We start from the raw sequence: 16,431 nt of genomic DNA, 5'->3' as shown, positions 1-16,431 counted from the left end.
ATTAAACGACGATAACCGACCAAAATCGAGGAGGGGAAAAAGTTTCATTTCCTATCAAAATAAGAAATTATTACAACAGGAAGAAAACGAGCGGGTCGACTCGTTAGAGGAAACAAAAATAACCGAAAATAAAGAGGTGGAATTCACTCAATTCTTCATTAGGTTGACATTAAATATGGTATTACAGGACAAAGAAGTAAGTTTCTTTTTCTTTTCTTTTTTCTTTTTATAATTATTGTAATATTTACTTTTCTTTTTTTAGTTTTCGTTTTCTTTTCTTCGATACTTTTTCCACTGCTGCGCCAGAAAGTCAAATGAATTTAATCACGAGCGTTTAATTAAACGTTTGATTGAAAGACGCAAGAACAAAGAGTAACGGCTATTAATTAAACTTTCAAGTGGAAAACGTTTTGTGGAAACGGCTTAAACCTTTATAGGTGCCCACTGAGCCTTATAAGAGAGAAAATATATTATTATATACCTTCATATCTATGAATACGCATCTGCTTGGACAAACCGTTTAAACAAACATTTAATTTCACTAGGAATGTTCATTGCGTTTATCCTTTTCTGTGCATTTGTGAACTTAGTTTTAAAAAATTAACTTAAAATCATTTAATCCAGACAACTTTTGGTAACAATACAATTGACGTTAGTAAACGGTGCAACTCTGTATAACAGAAGACCCAACGTTTAAAATATAAATTAAATTGCCCATATCTGTTCACCGTTATATATTTTAAACTTTTTTCTTATCAAAAATACGATTTTGTATTCACAGTGGACGTGTCCTTTCACACGTGTGAAATATAAAAGATACACATACCAATACATTACATATAAATGAAAAAAGCAACAAAAGGCGCAACATCAAAAATTCTTTGATTTAGGTGTTAAGCTGACAAAATATTGCGCATGATATGCAATAAAAAGAAATAATAAAATCAAAACCATTAGTTATTATTTGAAAAAAATTAAGGATGCACGATTTCAATGTGTGTCAGAGATGGTACAATAATTAAAACAAATTAATTATATAGTTTTCAACTAAATTATGTAAATATATTTCTCATAACTTAACGAATTTAACATTAAATTATTTTAACGAACTAGAGTTATATTTTTTATTATATTACGCCGACCATTAGAAGCACCACTTTAAATTTCTGATGATTTAAAGTGTTGATGCTATTTTCTTTAATTAGGTTATATGATTAATAAAAAAAAACAGTGCTGATAGAAATTTCAAATACAGCCAGCGTATAGGATCAAGCATAAACAATTTAAAATTTGTTATTCATTATAGTTACGTTTTTATAGAAAACCCCTTTATTGTGATAATTATAAATGTTTGTACTTAATGTTTTAATGTTTTAATGTAGTCGAATTTCAATATTTTAGGCAATAAAATTAAATAATAAAATAAGTCTGAAAAGTATTTTTGTTAAGGTTGTTATACTTGGAGGGGATTTGTGGTTTCAAAGTAACACTTGAAAAATTATGTTCAGTATTTTATTTTAACAATGGTTGTTCGTAAACATATTTTTTTTGTCCGTATATATATATAATACCTATTTAATAAATTTATTAAATATACTTTACTGCGAAAACCCGATGATAATCTTATTACATGGTTTTATTCCCTTTTAAATATGGAAAAATCCACTTGGAATTAGTTCTAACATAAATTAATATTTATACAGATTTATATTACAATTAATAATCATGATAGTAACCTATATCATTAAATACTATTTTTTTTTTTCATTTTTTGGATGGAGGATTTTCGATTATAACGAAAATCCTCTTTACATAATATATTAATATAATATAATATCTAAATACAATAAAATATTATATATTATGTTCATACAGTTTAAAAACACACCATGTTTACAAAAAAAAAACGAACTTAAATAATATTTTGGGTCTATGTTTACGGTTTAGTTGATAATCACTTTTGTGAGTAAATATTGTTTAATGATTATGATAAAATTCAATTTAAATCTGCGTATTGACATCAGTTATATACCTACCGAATAACAATTTTTATGGGATAATACATAGTTAAATAAATAAATTATTTGATATTCGCTATAATCACTAAAATGTTAAAACAAAATTGAATGCAATTGATAAATTTCACTTACCCGAGTGTTTGGAAATAGTTCTTTTAATTTCATGTTCACCGTTAATAATTCCATTGGTACTACTTTGAGATTTATCTCTGAAAAACAAAATCTCATATATTATACATGTATATACGAGATTATAATTCAAAATAGTTAACACATATTTGAATATTAAATATAGATGTCTTTTTTATTCTTTTAAAGTCCACAAAATGTAATACCTATTTATAAGGTTAAATATTTTTCAACACTATTTATCGTAAAATGGCGTTTTTCTTATTTAAAATGAAATAAAATTATTTTTTGAACGAGGTAATGTCTTATAAATTTTAAAATGTATATGAAGAGATTATTATATAAATTACAATCTTACCACAAATTATTTAACATTAAAAAAATTTTAAAATTTAATTTAAAAAAAAAAACAGTCATACTTTTAAACTATTAAAATAATTAAATTTTTACTTAAGAAACCTGCCATATAGTCATATAAAATAACATATAAGTTTAGTTGGATAATCAAAAATTTTCAAAGCTTCTAAAACTAATATAGAACTATTTCTTAAAATGGATTTCTTATAACAAAACTCTTTTATTTAAGCATTGTCCCTTATTTGTGATCAATTGATTCAAATATTATCGTTCTAAAATTGAGTTAAGTAAGCTATTTTATGTATTCTGACATAAATCACAATTTATTAATAAGAACACACAGATATTATGAAGACATTTATAATTATTATTGAAATATTTATTTTGTATTATTTTTATATAAAATATATGATTTTTCATAACAAATTACTAAGTTTTACTTAAAATTTCCAATTTCAATTAGCTATATTACTTCATATAATAGTTTATTATTCTATTTTAATTTAAATGAATAAAACATTATTAGTCAAGCGGTAGTAGTAAGTTATTCTTATATTATTATTATTTTTTTTATCATCATAAATCCTTTATTTCTTTAAGTTTGTCTTAAATTTCGAAGTATTAAAATACTTAAGTAGTTTAGTGATATAAGAAAATGTTATTTTTTGTTTTGAATAATAATAGTTATTGTACAAATATTTGTTTACCACATCGTATCTTACAAAAGCTTTTAGAGTATAATTTAGTAAAAAGCTGTTTAGTAATCATTTTTATGTTTTTATACTTATAAAACATAATAATAAGAAAATAGTGCATTTCTAGTATTTATGAAATATTAATAACATAATAATTATTTACTCACGAAACATTTTAGCTTTTAAATAAATATACACGCAAAGTGCTATCAAAATTAATTATTAAAACTCAACATCAAAACAGTTAGTATTTCTAAAACAAATCCCTACAATACCATAATCCTGTTTTAAATCGTTTTAACTAATGGCGAGTAGTTAAAAATGGTAATATAAATATTTTTAAATTTTCTACATTGTAGAATCTACAGAGTGGATAATATATGAACGTTTTAATTATGAGAAAAGTCTAAGAATCCATTTTATAGTAATTTTTTATAGTAAGTTATTATTATTAACATTGCAGCGGTAATACAATTTTCTATATAATATTTGTATTACTTTTTAACTACCATTTGCTAATTCTGCTATTCATTTGCCATTGAAGCTAATGAGTGTGTGTAGGTAAAATAAACAATACTATATGTATATATTTATCATTTAAATTGTAATAGTATGCATAAAACTTCATCCATTAATTCAATAACTAAATACCCAGCAACAAAAATAATTAAGTATTGTTTAATTTATGTATTTTTAGTGTATCATTAGTAATTGTATTTAAATGAATAATATTGTACAGATAACGTCATATGTATACATTTAAAATTTAACAAAGATTATAAACATTAGTAGTTTTATTTTTTAAATATATGTCATAATTAATTTGATATATAAAATACAATAGTTGTATTCATTGTTGATAGACTTAAGAAAATTATTAATAATAAAATTAGTTAGGGGAAAATAGTGGAATATTTAGTATAAATAATTTTATAATATTATTATATTTTTTAAAAATAAAGATATTTTACATTTATTTAATGTTTTTTTAATTTTTTGAAAAGGATTTACACTTTAAATTTATTGTTTTAATAAAATTTTTCTCAATTTTAATATTACACATATTTAAACTCATAAAATGCATATATTATTATGAAACTTTTTATAATTTTAACAGTATTAAAAAGAAAGAAACAATAGAAAGTCACTAATAAATAAATAATATTTTTATTATAAAAGTTTTAAAATATTAAATGCGTTATTTTTATTATATAATATTATATATATACAAAAAAAAAATGATAAACCTGTATATTTTAGTTTAATAATAATTTATCTTTAAATAAGTATAATATACACCATATTTTATTTCTTAATATTTTTTTAGTTAGTAAGTGCAAGATCACAAAATTATTTTCGCAATCTGATCAATTGGTAGGTAAGTAGAAAATTAATATGATCAAATTTCATTGCATAAATTGATAGTGTACAAAACAGTTATTATGACCGAAACTGTAAAAAAAAAATTTACTCACATAGTAACCTATAGCGTAATAAAACCCAAAATAAAGTTCCATATACACTATACAGTATACATACTATACATAAACCGTTTAAATATAATTACATAAATAATCGCTTCAAATTCCCTGGGGATGCTCTCAACTGCAAAAACGTACCTAAGCCCAAATGACCTAAACCTCATTGACAAAATTAAAGTTAAATTACCTTATTTGATTTCAGTATATTAAAAAAAAAAAAAAAAAAAAAAATGTTGAGTTTGGTAAGTTCATAATATATAATATTATGTTATACGTGAACTATGATCATTGCAGTGATATATTATAGTAGGGTAATAAACGAAAAATAATGAAGATCTTTTTGAATTTTTTATGATATAAATTCACGATGTAAGGTTTTCTAAAAAAATATGGTAAATTGTTAGGTACAATTTATTGTAATATTATTATTCTTACCTAATAGTTAAATGATGGAATAATGTCAATAATAGAATGAATTAATACTAAGTCTAAATGTAGCTACAGAGCTATATTGATTTAACAATGTATTTGATTTATACGAGTATTTTTCAGAAAAACAATTTTTCTTGTAATAAAATCTAAAAAAAAGACTAACTTAAGAAATTTAAAAATAATGACTTAACAATGGTTTTCGAAAAAAAAAATCAAAACATTAATCTTAAAGCAAACACCTATTTTCAGACAAATATTGACAATTTATAAATCAATAGGTTAGGTAAGCTCAAAAACAATTTTCAAACATAATGATTTATCATTGTTCTTAAAATTAAAAACGTTTGATCCATGAGTTCATTTAAATACTATGTTAAGTTATTATTTTTAATAATAACACAATTTTATATTATACTCACACATGAATTAAATATTTAAGACTATAGGTACATTTCAAATTATTAATTACTCACATAACATATTATTAATTATACCTGATTAAATAAATATTTCTTAAAATCATTTAAATCTTAAAACTTACTATAATGCCTACAGCGAGTACCTATCATTAAGTTGAGAATCAAGTTTAACAATATTTAACTTTTAATTATTAAAAATTCTTGGAATTTTTAGCTAAACTGAGCTCGTTATCTGATTACTACTCTTTGGAAATGTAATACAAGTTTACCCTTTGGCCATTTTGACACCTTAAACTTTCAATTGGAAACTGTCAAAGTTTTACATCTATGGTGTCTGTTTGAACCTCTCATCCAATTAAACTTCTGTATTTTACGGCTAATCGAGTAATAGTACTTTATTTGTCGTGCGTTAAATTAAATTTCGGGATAATGCAATTATTAGCAATTTAAAGACGATTCTAACGTTTATCAGATGTGCTTTATAAAATATATTAATAAAAATAAATAAAACCATAATCCAAAGTTGCAATAATATCTATGCGCAATTCGACGTTTAAATATTATTATAAATTTAACTTAATTTACTACAGACTATTAATGACGAATTTGTATTAAGGCATACTACTCGTACATAGTTAGCACACCCAGAGTATAATATTATACATTTTAAGATATAAATCAAATTACTTATGTTTCTTATGTTCTCTTTTTTCATGATTATTCTTGGAATGTAATTCTTGTTAAAAATAATGAAAAACTTTTTAGTTAGAAACTTCTATTCTCGCATCACGTCCTAACGTTATCCGGTATTTCCTCTGAGGGATTGCATAGTACTTCCGGTTAAAATTTTCAGTATCCTTTATTATATACAACTACCGCGTATGAAAAGAACAGAATAGTGTTTAAAACGTGCTTAAATATTTAGAGTATAATAATATCTACCTCGCTTAAGACGGTTGGAATAATAATAAAGATGCGAAATTGATAACCATTAAATGATTGCTTATAATATAATTTGAAATAATAAATTAAACGTGTACCGTAATGGCTTATAAACAAATATGGATTTAAATATAATAATTATTTCACTATCGAATTATATACTCTGATATTATTACTAATGAATAATAATAATGATATAATATTATGAAGTCATACTAAGGTATAAACAAAAATAATTAAGTTGATATTTTTATGATTGTAAATTGGACTGTTACGCCCTTATGTATAATAAACGGTTTTTATTGTTTTAAATGTAACTTAAAAATTTCTTGGACAGTGATTAGTGACTATTCACATACCTTTATATCATAATTTCTATCTAATTACTCTGATTTAAAATGCCAGTGTTTTTTCTTTACATATTTACATAAAAAATTAATTCATTAGCATAACAAAAATATTTATTATATATATTATGTAATCTATATAGATTGTAGTTTATAATAAAAAAAGATATATTATTGATACAATCATATTAATGTTTACAGTACCTAACTATACACATATTATGTTTGTGCTATTTAATTATTGTGTACAAATCTGCAAGCTAATTGAAATATCGAAAGATAACAATGATGTCGATTTCAACGGCCCCACCATACACTAGCATAATAATTAAATGCGAGCGGTACAAACAAAAAATACAATAATGTAAACTCCGTTTTGTAATGATTAATTAGCAAAAGTGTTAATATTATACTTGAACAAATTAAATAGAATATCGACAAGTATTTAAGATAAACAATGTTCAATAAATAAATTAGCATAATGAACATTTTTCTGCTAAAATATTATACTTGAAAGTATAAGATAATAATAACTTTAGTACCTATCTATAGTCATTTATTGTATAGAAATCAATATAGCGTCAAAATAACAATTTTTATAATTGCTTTAGTTATTCATTTGTTGGTTCGAACTTCATAAATATTGTGTTGAAGAAATCGCGAAGAATTGTGTCTAGAACGAATATTGTCAAATCAAGTTTATTAAATAAGTTGTGCTTTGCATTATTTTCTTGCGAAACAATATGTAGGTATATATGAGTACTATTTAAAAATAAATACTTCAAAACCAAAGTCAAACAATTTCTAACAAACATAGTAAATAACGTATAAGAAAAATTAAATGATGGTGTGTAGTATTGTTCATCGATATAACAAATATTGCTAAGAAATATTATAGTACATATATTTATCTTTAATAATTACCTACTTTAAGGAAACAACTAGTTATTTAGTTATTTTAGGTTATCGTTTAAAAACTAAGAGATTTCTGCAAATAATAATTTGAATAGTGAATATTATTCATACATATTATTTTTTCAATTTCTTTTATGCGAACTTCCAGTTAATAGGTACCTAAATAATATTTTATAACGGACGTCTGAAACGTAATTGGTTTATTTATTCCTAGTATTGAAGCTGTAAAGAATAAAGTTAATTGAAGAATATTTTTTTCTAGTAAAAAAATATGCATTGTTTGATCGAGGTCCATTGGCCACTCTTTCACTGACTGTCGTTTATAATACTATATTTATATGATCGATAAACAAATAAGTCTGACTATATATTACTATTATAATAGGGGCGGTTTCTCTAGGGATTTTAATGAATATATAAATATCGGCGAATTTATTTCGAATATTCTCTATTATTATCACAATCATTATATAATTATAATACCTTATTTTGGTTTTGACAATCTCTGTGTCCAGCACGGCTATCCGAAACACGGTGCACTGGTCTGAAACGGCTGTTGGATCCGGAACGACAATCATTTGCACCAAATCCGCCTGTGAAACATACCACAATAACGATGAAATCCAATTAATATAATATTATTTACAACCACCGTAAACCAGACAAAACCGGAAGCACCATACTGTATAATATACAAATCTAAGAGAGATACCCTTGGAAATAATAAAAATAAACCGATTAGTCATTATGTTATGAACATACGTTGCCAATCTATTTTTGTACTTATGTTTTATTATGTGATGTTGATCCTACACACATAAAAATTACAATTTTTTTCACAATATTGTACACGTTATAGCTTAGTATTATAACCCTCAAATGACTTATTCCTGGAAAAATTAAAATATATATTTTATATTTTAATATTCTTTTTTTTTGTTGTAACTCCCTTTGATATTACTGATAAAATAGTTTCAAATAATTTAAGTAAGCTACGGCACAAATGTCGATATTTTTAAACACTCGTGCAGTATCTTAACACAATATTTTGAGTGGTCTATAATTTTACAGGTCAAATAGTGTAACAAAGTATAAAAAATATAGGATAAAATAGATTATCTTAAATTCACAGAACTAAGTTTGAGAAAAATATTAAAAATGCTGAATTTTTAATAATTGTACACCTTATAGTAGAATCAGAAAAATCTAAACCATTTATTTTTATGTACATATTAAGAGTTTCAAGAAATTATTAAGTTATTAAAATTATTTATACTATTAAAAGCCAACTAATATAACCAACAAGGTACTTTCTTTTGGAATAACATAAAGATACATAATTGTACGTAGTTAGCTTAGTTAGTCAAGTATTATAATGCTTAATAAGTAGATATACCTACTAATTTATAGTATATAAAAAGTAAAAATTAAGGTTTCTAGTTTAAAGTACCTTAAAAATATTAATATTAAAACTACATTTATAATGCCTTCTGAAAAATAATTGGGAAAAGTATTATTCGTAGTTTATGTATTTTCATTACACCAATTAACGTAATGTCAAGCACTTCAATAAGTTGTATAATATTTAATATTAATACACTGTTTTTGTATTGATTATCACATAACATAATTTTCAAGAAATTATTCAGAACCTAATTAACAAACGGTATTTTAAATTATAATATAATTGAAATGAATCAAGTAAACACATCATTTTGTGATCGAAATAATGTCATAATATTAAATGAAACGCTGTACCTACGTGGTGTACTTTCCATTGCCTTCCTTTGATAATATGCAAACAATTTTATGAATATGTATTTAAAAAAAATAAACCGGAGTACTTGATGTGACGTATAGTAAGTACCTTATTAATGAGTAGGTTGTTGGTCATTATTGTAATGTCTATTATGAATGTGTTAAATTGAATTAATTGATTAATCATTGATATCAAAATAGTGATCACCAATGAAGGAGATGAACTTAATATAAGAAAAAACGTATGTATAACTTTGTATTAGAATGTCAGTAGGTATCTTTTTTAAGAAAAAAATGTCATAAACATAAATCAAAAAAAAACTTGAAAAATTATTACTCCTAATTATGTCTAAAAAAATTTAAAATTTCATTGTGTATGAAACCAGAACAATGTACACCAAAAGAACTATTTATTATTATTGATAAACATTCAAACTTTTTCAATAAGCCATTGTCAAACCCATAATTATTGAAATATTATTTTAAAACTATAAATCTTGAAAACAGATAAAATTATGATATAGTTTATGTGATTAGTGATATTATGTAGGTAACTGAAAACTATAAGGTTAACTGGTTCACAGTTAGTATTATTATAATAATATAAATACAACCTAATTATTCCGAGTAATGATTTGCAGAATATTATTTTATAAGTTCCACGCTTCAAGATAATAATTTATTATTCTATTAGCAGTTAAATTTGACTTTGTTCAATTAATTTTTATACTTAAAAAATGTTTTAATCAATATTCGCTTTTTTAAATGAATAATACAATATACAAGGATTTAGCGTCATTCACTATACGAAATATGATTACAACAGTAATATATTTTTAAATTTAAATCTTAAAAAAGTCATTAAAAATAATATGTACCATGTACATAGTTATGAGTTTCTTTATTTTGTTTTCAACAGCATTTACGAAATATATACAACTGTATTATAGTATGTCAATTAATTCAAATCTAAATACCGATTTAAATCTAAGATTAAAGTGTTTGATTAACAAATGTAGCTCATTTATTTGTAAAAGCCGTTCCAACAAACATATATTAAATACAGGTCTTGTTTAGTGTTATAGAGCCTATTAAGACTCAATAAAGTAGTACTCATTTATTATCATGAATTATATTTTATAAATCCTTATAAGTTCAGCTTAAATTTAACATTTCAAAAAGTAATATAAGAAGACATTATAACAAACTTTTATAATTGTTTGACAAGCAAATAAAGATACCTATACTTATATTTTACAATAATATCATTATTATTACTTATGCATTTAAAAAATATATAAGTATTAGTAATATCAATGAACATATTTTTCTCTATAGTTTATTCATGTCATACCAGTGTCATTTTTTATTTTAATCAAATTTTCTTATTATCTCACTTATAATATAGCTTGTAATACCTACAATCTATATTAATACGCATAATTAAAACAATATTATAATATAATATATAATCAAACAATTCTAAGAGTTTTTAAGTCATTTAATATAGTAACTAAATAGAAAATAAAAATATATAATTATTTTGCTATTACGTAAAACAATATTACCTATGCAATATGTTTTATAAAATATGAAACATACCGTTAACGATTCCTCAAAGACGTCCATATCATAATATTCCGGAGATGAGGCATACGAATTTTGCATCAGCGTCTCAGTCGTAACCCATCTGCAGTCCAAATAAGCTATGATTTCATCTTCTTGAAATCTATAAATTATAAAATATTATAATATGGAATAAATACTTTTTAAGTATTTTTTTTTTTTTAATAATATAATGATAAAAATAAAAACCAATCTAAATGTTTTTAAATAAGAATAGAAAAATTTCCTTAGTATTACTCAATGTACCTAAAAATTCTAATCGTTTTTTGCATTCAATTTAATTACTAAATTCAATGTCTATACAGTTTATTATGTTTCTTGTATGCTAAAATAATTATGAAATATTTAATAATACTGTTAACTATATGTTACGTACTTGATATTATTTATAATTAAGTATATTGCACAGAATGCAATCATTATATCGATTGTATGATAATTAATCTGAATTTCATAGTTGTAACTTTAATAATATTACGAAATAAACGGCATATATAGTACATCGATGAAAATAATTTATTTTAATTTATTATTATTTACTACTTAATTATCATAAATCAAAACTGTATCCATAATGATTTTCAAATAAATTATGCAAAAAAAAAAAATGTTGGACTCACCCCAACCCTAGCTGATGAGTAATTCCATCGGCTAAAACTGCAGCGATCAGCACTGACCTATTTGACTGCCTTGTGTTTACAGAAACTCGTAATAGGTCTGGACCACTAACTTCAAGCGTAATGACTTTGAATGGTTCTATCGATGAAGACAAACGAAAAACAGTACCAAAATCCACCTGAAAATTAAAATCTAAAATTAATCTGACAGTATAAGTTGTTTGTTCAAACAGAAAGATCTATTTAAATTAAAAGTTATAGTCATATGCAGTTTACACGTTCGAGTACACGCGTACACGTAACTCGAGTGAATTTACTAAAATATATTAAAATCCATGTTAATACACTATATCTGTGTATTTATTATCCGTTTTGTAAATACCTAACACGACACCAGCATAATAAGTAATTCAGATAATAAATATATTTGTTATTAAAACAAATATATTTTATTATTTGGAGATGTAATATCTATATAAAGTTATGAGTTATGAGTGTTATGACTTAAAACACCCACGTACAAATTCGAAACCATGTAATCCATAATAATTATATATGCTATTATTATTTGTAATATTGAATTATATACAGTTATTTTTAACTGCTTAAACAAATAAACTCAACGTTGTCCCATCACCAATTTCACTCCCTTGATAACTTATTGTAAAAATAGTAATATATTTATAAAGACTGTGTGTTATTGTTATTATTTTGACTTGAAAGATGAGTCATTGGTCAAAAAGTTGGGTGTGAGTGTGTGACAATATGGTAAATGCCAAGGTGATGAGGATATTTATAATTTAAGTGGTAATAATAAATAAAGAGTTTAGTTGTGCTGATGAGTTAACAGGATTATTCGATAGGTATTTCAAAGTAATACATAACATTGGAGAAACTACTCATAATCAAAGATCTGTATTTTAATTATGTTGACTAGGCAGATGATAACCTTTGAAGTAAATACTAATAACATTTATTTATTAAAATAACATATTATATTATATACACATATATTTTGATTCCAATCCCCTTCCGTTTATGACTCGTAGATAAAACGACTTATGCCACCGAAATTCGAACATACCTAAGTTAAGTGTTTATTCGATGTTATTAGTGAAAATAAAAGCGATATGCAAATTCAAAAATCTGAGTTAAAAATACAACTTCGGAGCAGTTGAATGTCTATATACAGAAATAGCTGTAATAGATACATCTTATTCTACAATAATTTGATTTAAGATTTTAATGCATTGGAATGATGGAAAACGTGTGGAACAAAATTATCCATTAATGGCTGTTTTAGCTGTAAAGTATTTAGGGATACCAACTACCGTCAATTAGTTCTACACGGTGTTTTTTCAACCGCTGGAAACATAGTTACAGCCAAGTTGTTTGGAGCTCAATACATTAAATATGTTATTTTACGTTTATCAGAATAAATAATTATTGTAAGGAGATCGAGGGCAATTCATTATTGGTTTATTATATATTTATTATTCATAAATGCATAACATTTTAAGAATAGGATACTATTATTGATATTATAATTATTATTGTTTTTGCTATTATTTTTTTATGTATTCCACCCATTTATTTACTCACTATTATAAATAGTTATAATAAATAAAAAGTATCGAATCACGATAGTTTCAATAAAAACACACAGGTAATAAAAATATACGGGTACATAGGTAAACGAGTATGTAGGACGTAGGTACATTGTACAATACATGTATTTTAATTACACATCAATCCTGTTTCAGATAAAAACTTATGTACCTTTAGTCACTATACCTACCCGTATAATTCATTACACGTATGACGTATGTAATGGCAAACACTTAGATAATAATATAGGTATACTATAGGTAGAATTATAGGTAAATAATAAAATAAATTATACTTAGATTGTAAATGGACAATTTTTTTATCTGGTTTTCAAAATTAAGGATTGTTTTTTGAGAATATATCATTGGCTATTTTTGTGTGTAGGTACTACACTACTACGTCATACTTTGTGCACTGTGAAAATAAAAATTTGCACTAACTTTAATAGTACTATAACATTATACCTACAATCATACCTTAGGCGTAAAAATTAAGCTTGCCCAACTGTTCTATATCTCGTTAATAAATTCGGATTTACTTTTTTAGATTCTGAACTTGACATTAATTTTACGCAAAAAATTGTTTTGACAAAATCTTTTTTTATAATATACTCGTTGTTGAAACTCAAAAGCGAATTACTATAAATACTTGAAATTTTCACAAAATGTTTATATTGACGTTATCTATATACATTATATACATGGTTAAATTTTAAGAATATATTCTGGCTTTAAAATCATATATTATTTAAAAATGTACCGTAAAAAGACTAAAAAGTGATCACATGCTACTCCGTGACTTACAAAATTTCAACATAGTAAGCATCCATGTTCATCTTAATCATAAGGAATGCAAGTACTACATAGACCTTATTGTTTATACTCATGGCCGGGTCTAGCATATATTTTATCCGGGAAAAGTATAAAATTAGCACTCTCTTATAATTTAGCCCCCTTTTATTATGCCAATTTTATTTTGTAATTTGGCACCCCTCCCCCCCCCCCTTAGCCAAAACTTCCCGGATAAGTCCTCCAATTTGCTCCCCCCAGGTCCAGCCCTTCTTGTATTCATAGATGGAGCATTCGAGCGGAATGAGTTTGAGTGTAGCGGTTTGATCAAAGAATTATACTAAATTCAACCTGTTTTATTCTACCAGTATGCTCAGAAGCATGAAGACAAGTGATATCTCTAGTTATTACATTTGACAAGTATGGAACAACATGTGCAGCGCAACCACTGTTTACCGTATGAATTACTTATAACTTGTTCCGCCTATACAGTATAAGGTCTTTGATTTTTAAAAAATACTTAAAATTTTAAATAATAAAAATCTGGAAAAAAAAGACAAGATGACCTAGCTTGGTGATTGGTGAATCATTCAATATTTAGAAAACATACAATTTTTATCAAACAAATATATGACAAATTGTTTAAATGATTCCATCTACTAATAACAGTCAGTTTCAAGTGTTTAGATTATAAAATAATTTAGATATTATGCATACCGCAGAATATTAATTATTATGGTATATTCAAAACAGTTTATGATAATTTATACTTCCCTTTATGAATAAAAACATTTTATTTGGCTCATATGAAGCAGTCATGTATATAATATTGCAATCAGTTGTTGAGTAAGGCAAAATATATTTATAAATACATATATAGGTATATACATTATACACACATGCCATGTACACGCATTATTGCGTTTTCGAACGCGAAATGATTATAAATAATGAAATTTAAAGCGAACGAAAACAAAAGAGCTGCATGGAATAAAACATAATAATATATTATAATTGATTAACTGAAATGTTTGGCGTTTTCGACCAAATTAGTTTACTCCATACACACATGCATATTTGTGAAATAATTGCCGGCACAATGCTGAATAGAGATTTGAATAGGACAAACGATAAAATTATGATAAAAACGATGACGGTCAAAAGTCCCGTTCACGACGTCTCTTCTTATTTGTTATTATTTGGTACCTACTGTATAAAATCTGTCATAAATGCGTTTTAGTTAGAAAATGCGTCGATGTCGATTTTTAAATCCATATATCTACTACAATAATATTAAACTGTACAAGTTTTTATCAAACACGTCTATTTTCAATATACAATTAATCCATTCCATTATTAATTTCTCAATAGGAGTTAATAAAGAAAATATATCAACAACAGTTTAAGTATAAATAAAATCCAAACTTATTTTTATATAATTATAACTGCGTTTTATACAGACATCAATTTTAAGACCTACATACTGGTAAAACTAGTTCAAGGTGAAAATTTTTGTAGGTTCTAAAAAATTCAACTGCCGCCTTTAGATTAAATTTAAGGGGCTTTAATTTTGTACTCAAAACAATAGCAAATATTTAATTAAAAACAAAATAATAAATATTTTTTCACCACCAATCCAGTGTATAAAATTATAACAACTTAGACAATATAAAAACATTATTTTGTTATTCAAAGCTAATATCAGTGAGGCCACCATGATTGCGGAAGAAAAAAATCACACAAAAGTCATAATATTGAACACGGTATATATACATACTCCATTTTATTCTAAACGCATTTTTCCAAAACTAATATTTGCAAATAATCCATATTGTTACACTTATTACAACAATTGTTTCAAAATCATTAGCGAGTATCAATCTCCAATTTAAATGTAATATAACTATTTACTATAGCACTAAACCAGTGCAGAGCGCTTGAGATTTTTAGGGCCCTGAAAATGCTTTTTATAGCTGCTGGTTGTATATACTAAAACAATTTACTATACAGTTATTTAGGTTAAAATAAATATTAATGGTTATATTTGAAAATTATTTAAACCTTGTTTTATTTACAATACGTTAACACACAATTACTTACACATTATAATTTATAGAAAAATAATTAATTACATAAACCAACTAAAATACTGAATAATTAAAATATTATGGTAAGAAATAAAAATCCCTATTTGACCAAATATCACAATAGTTAGATGCACAGGAATTAAAATTATGTTTTTCTAAACAAAATTCATAATGATTGCGTATTTGTCACAAAATATGTTGTTTAAAATCAA

General features: G+C 24.4%; 1 protein-coding gene across 1 annotated transcript in view; it reads right to left on the bottom strand.

Moving 5' to 3' along the window:
- The window catches only part of LOC114128601 (uncharacterized), a 134,167-nt gene that overhangs the window by 35,723 nt on the left and 82,013 nt on the right, over positions 1 to 16,431 (bottom strand). The window contains exons 5-8 of the mRNA XM_050200460.1: positions 11,740 to 11,915; positions 11,096 to 11,222; positions 8,219 to 8,328; positions 2,151 to 2,227 (exon numbers count right to left, since the gene is read on the bottom strand). Of these exons, the coding sequence (XP_050056417.1) occupies positions 2,151 to 2,227; positions 8,219 to 8,328; positions 11,096 to 11,222; positions 11,740 to 11,915 (490 nt within the window). The remainder of the gene's footprint in view (positions 1 to 2,150; positions 2,228 to 8,218; positions 8,329 to 11,095; positions 11,223 to 11,739; positions 11,916 to 16,431) is intronic.

The sequence above is a fragment of the Aphis gossypii genome, chromosome 2 (assembly GCF_020184175.1).
Source record: "Aphis gossypii isolate Hap1 chromosome 2, ASM2018417v2, whole genome shotgun sequence".
Lineage (NCBI taxonomy): Eukaryota > Metazoa > Arthropoda > Insecta > Hemiptera > Aphididae > Aphis > Aphis gossypii.
The sequence above is the reverse complement of the archived record's forward strand: the minus strand, read 5'-3'. Positions and strand labels throughout refer to the sequence as shown.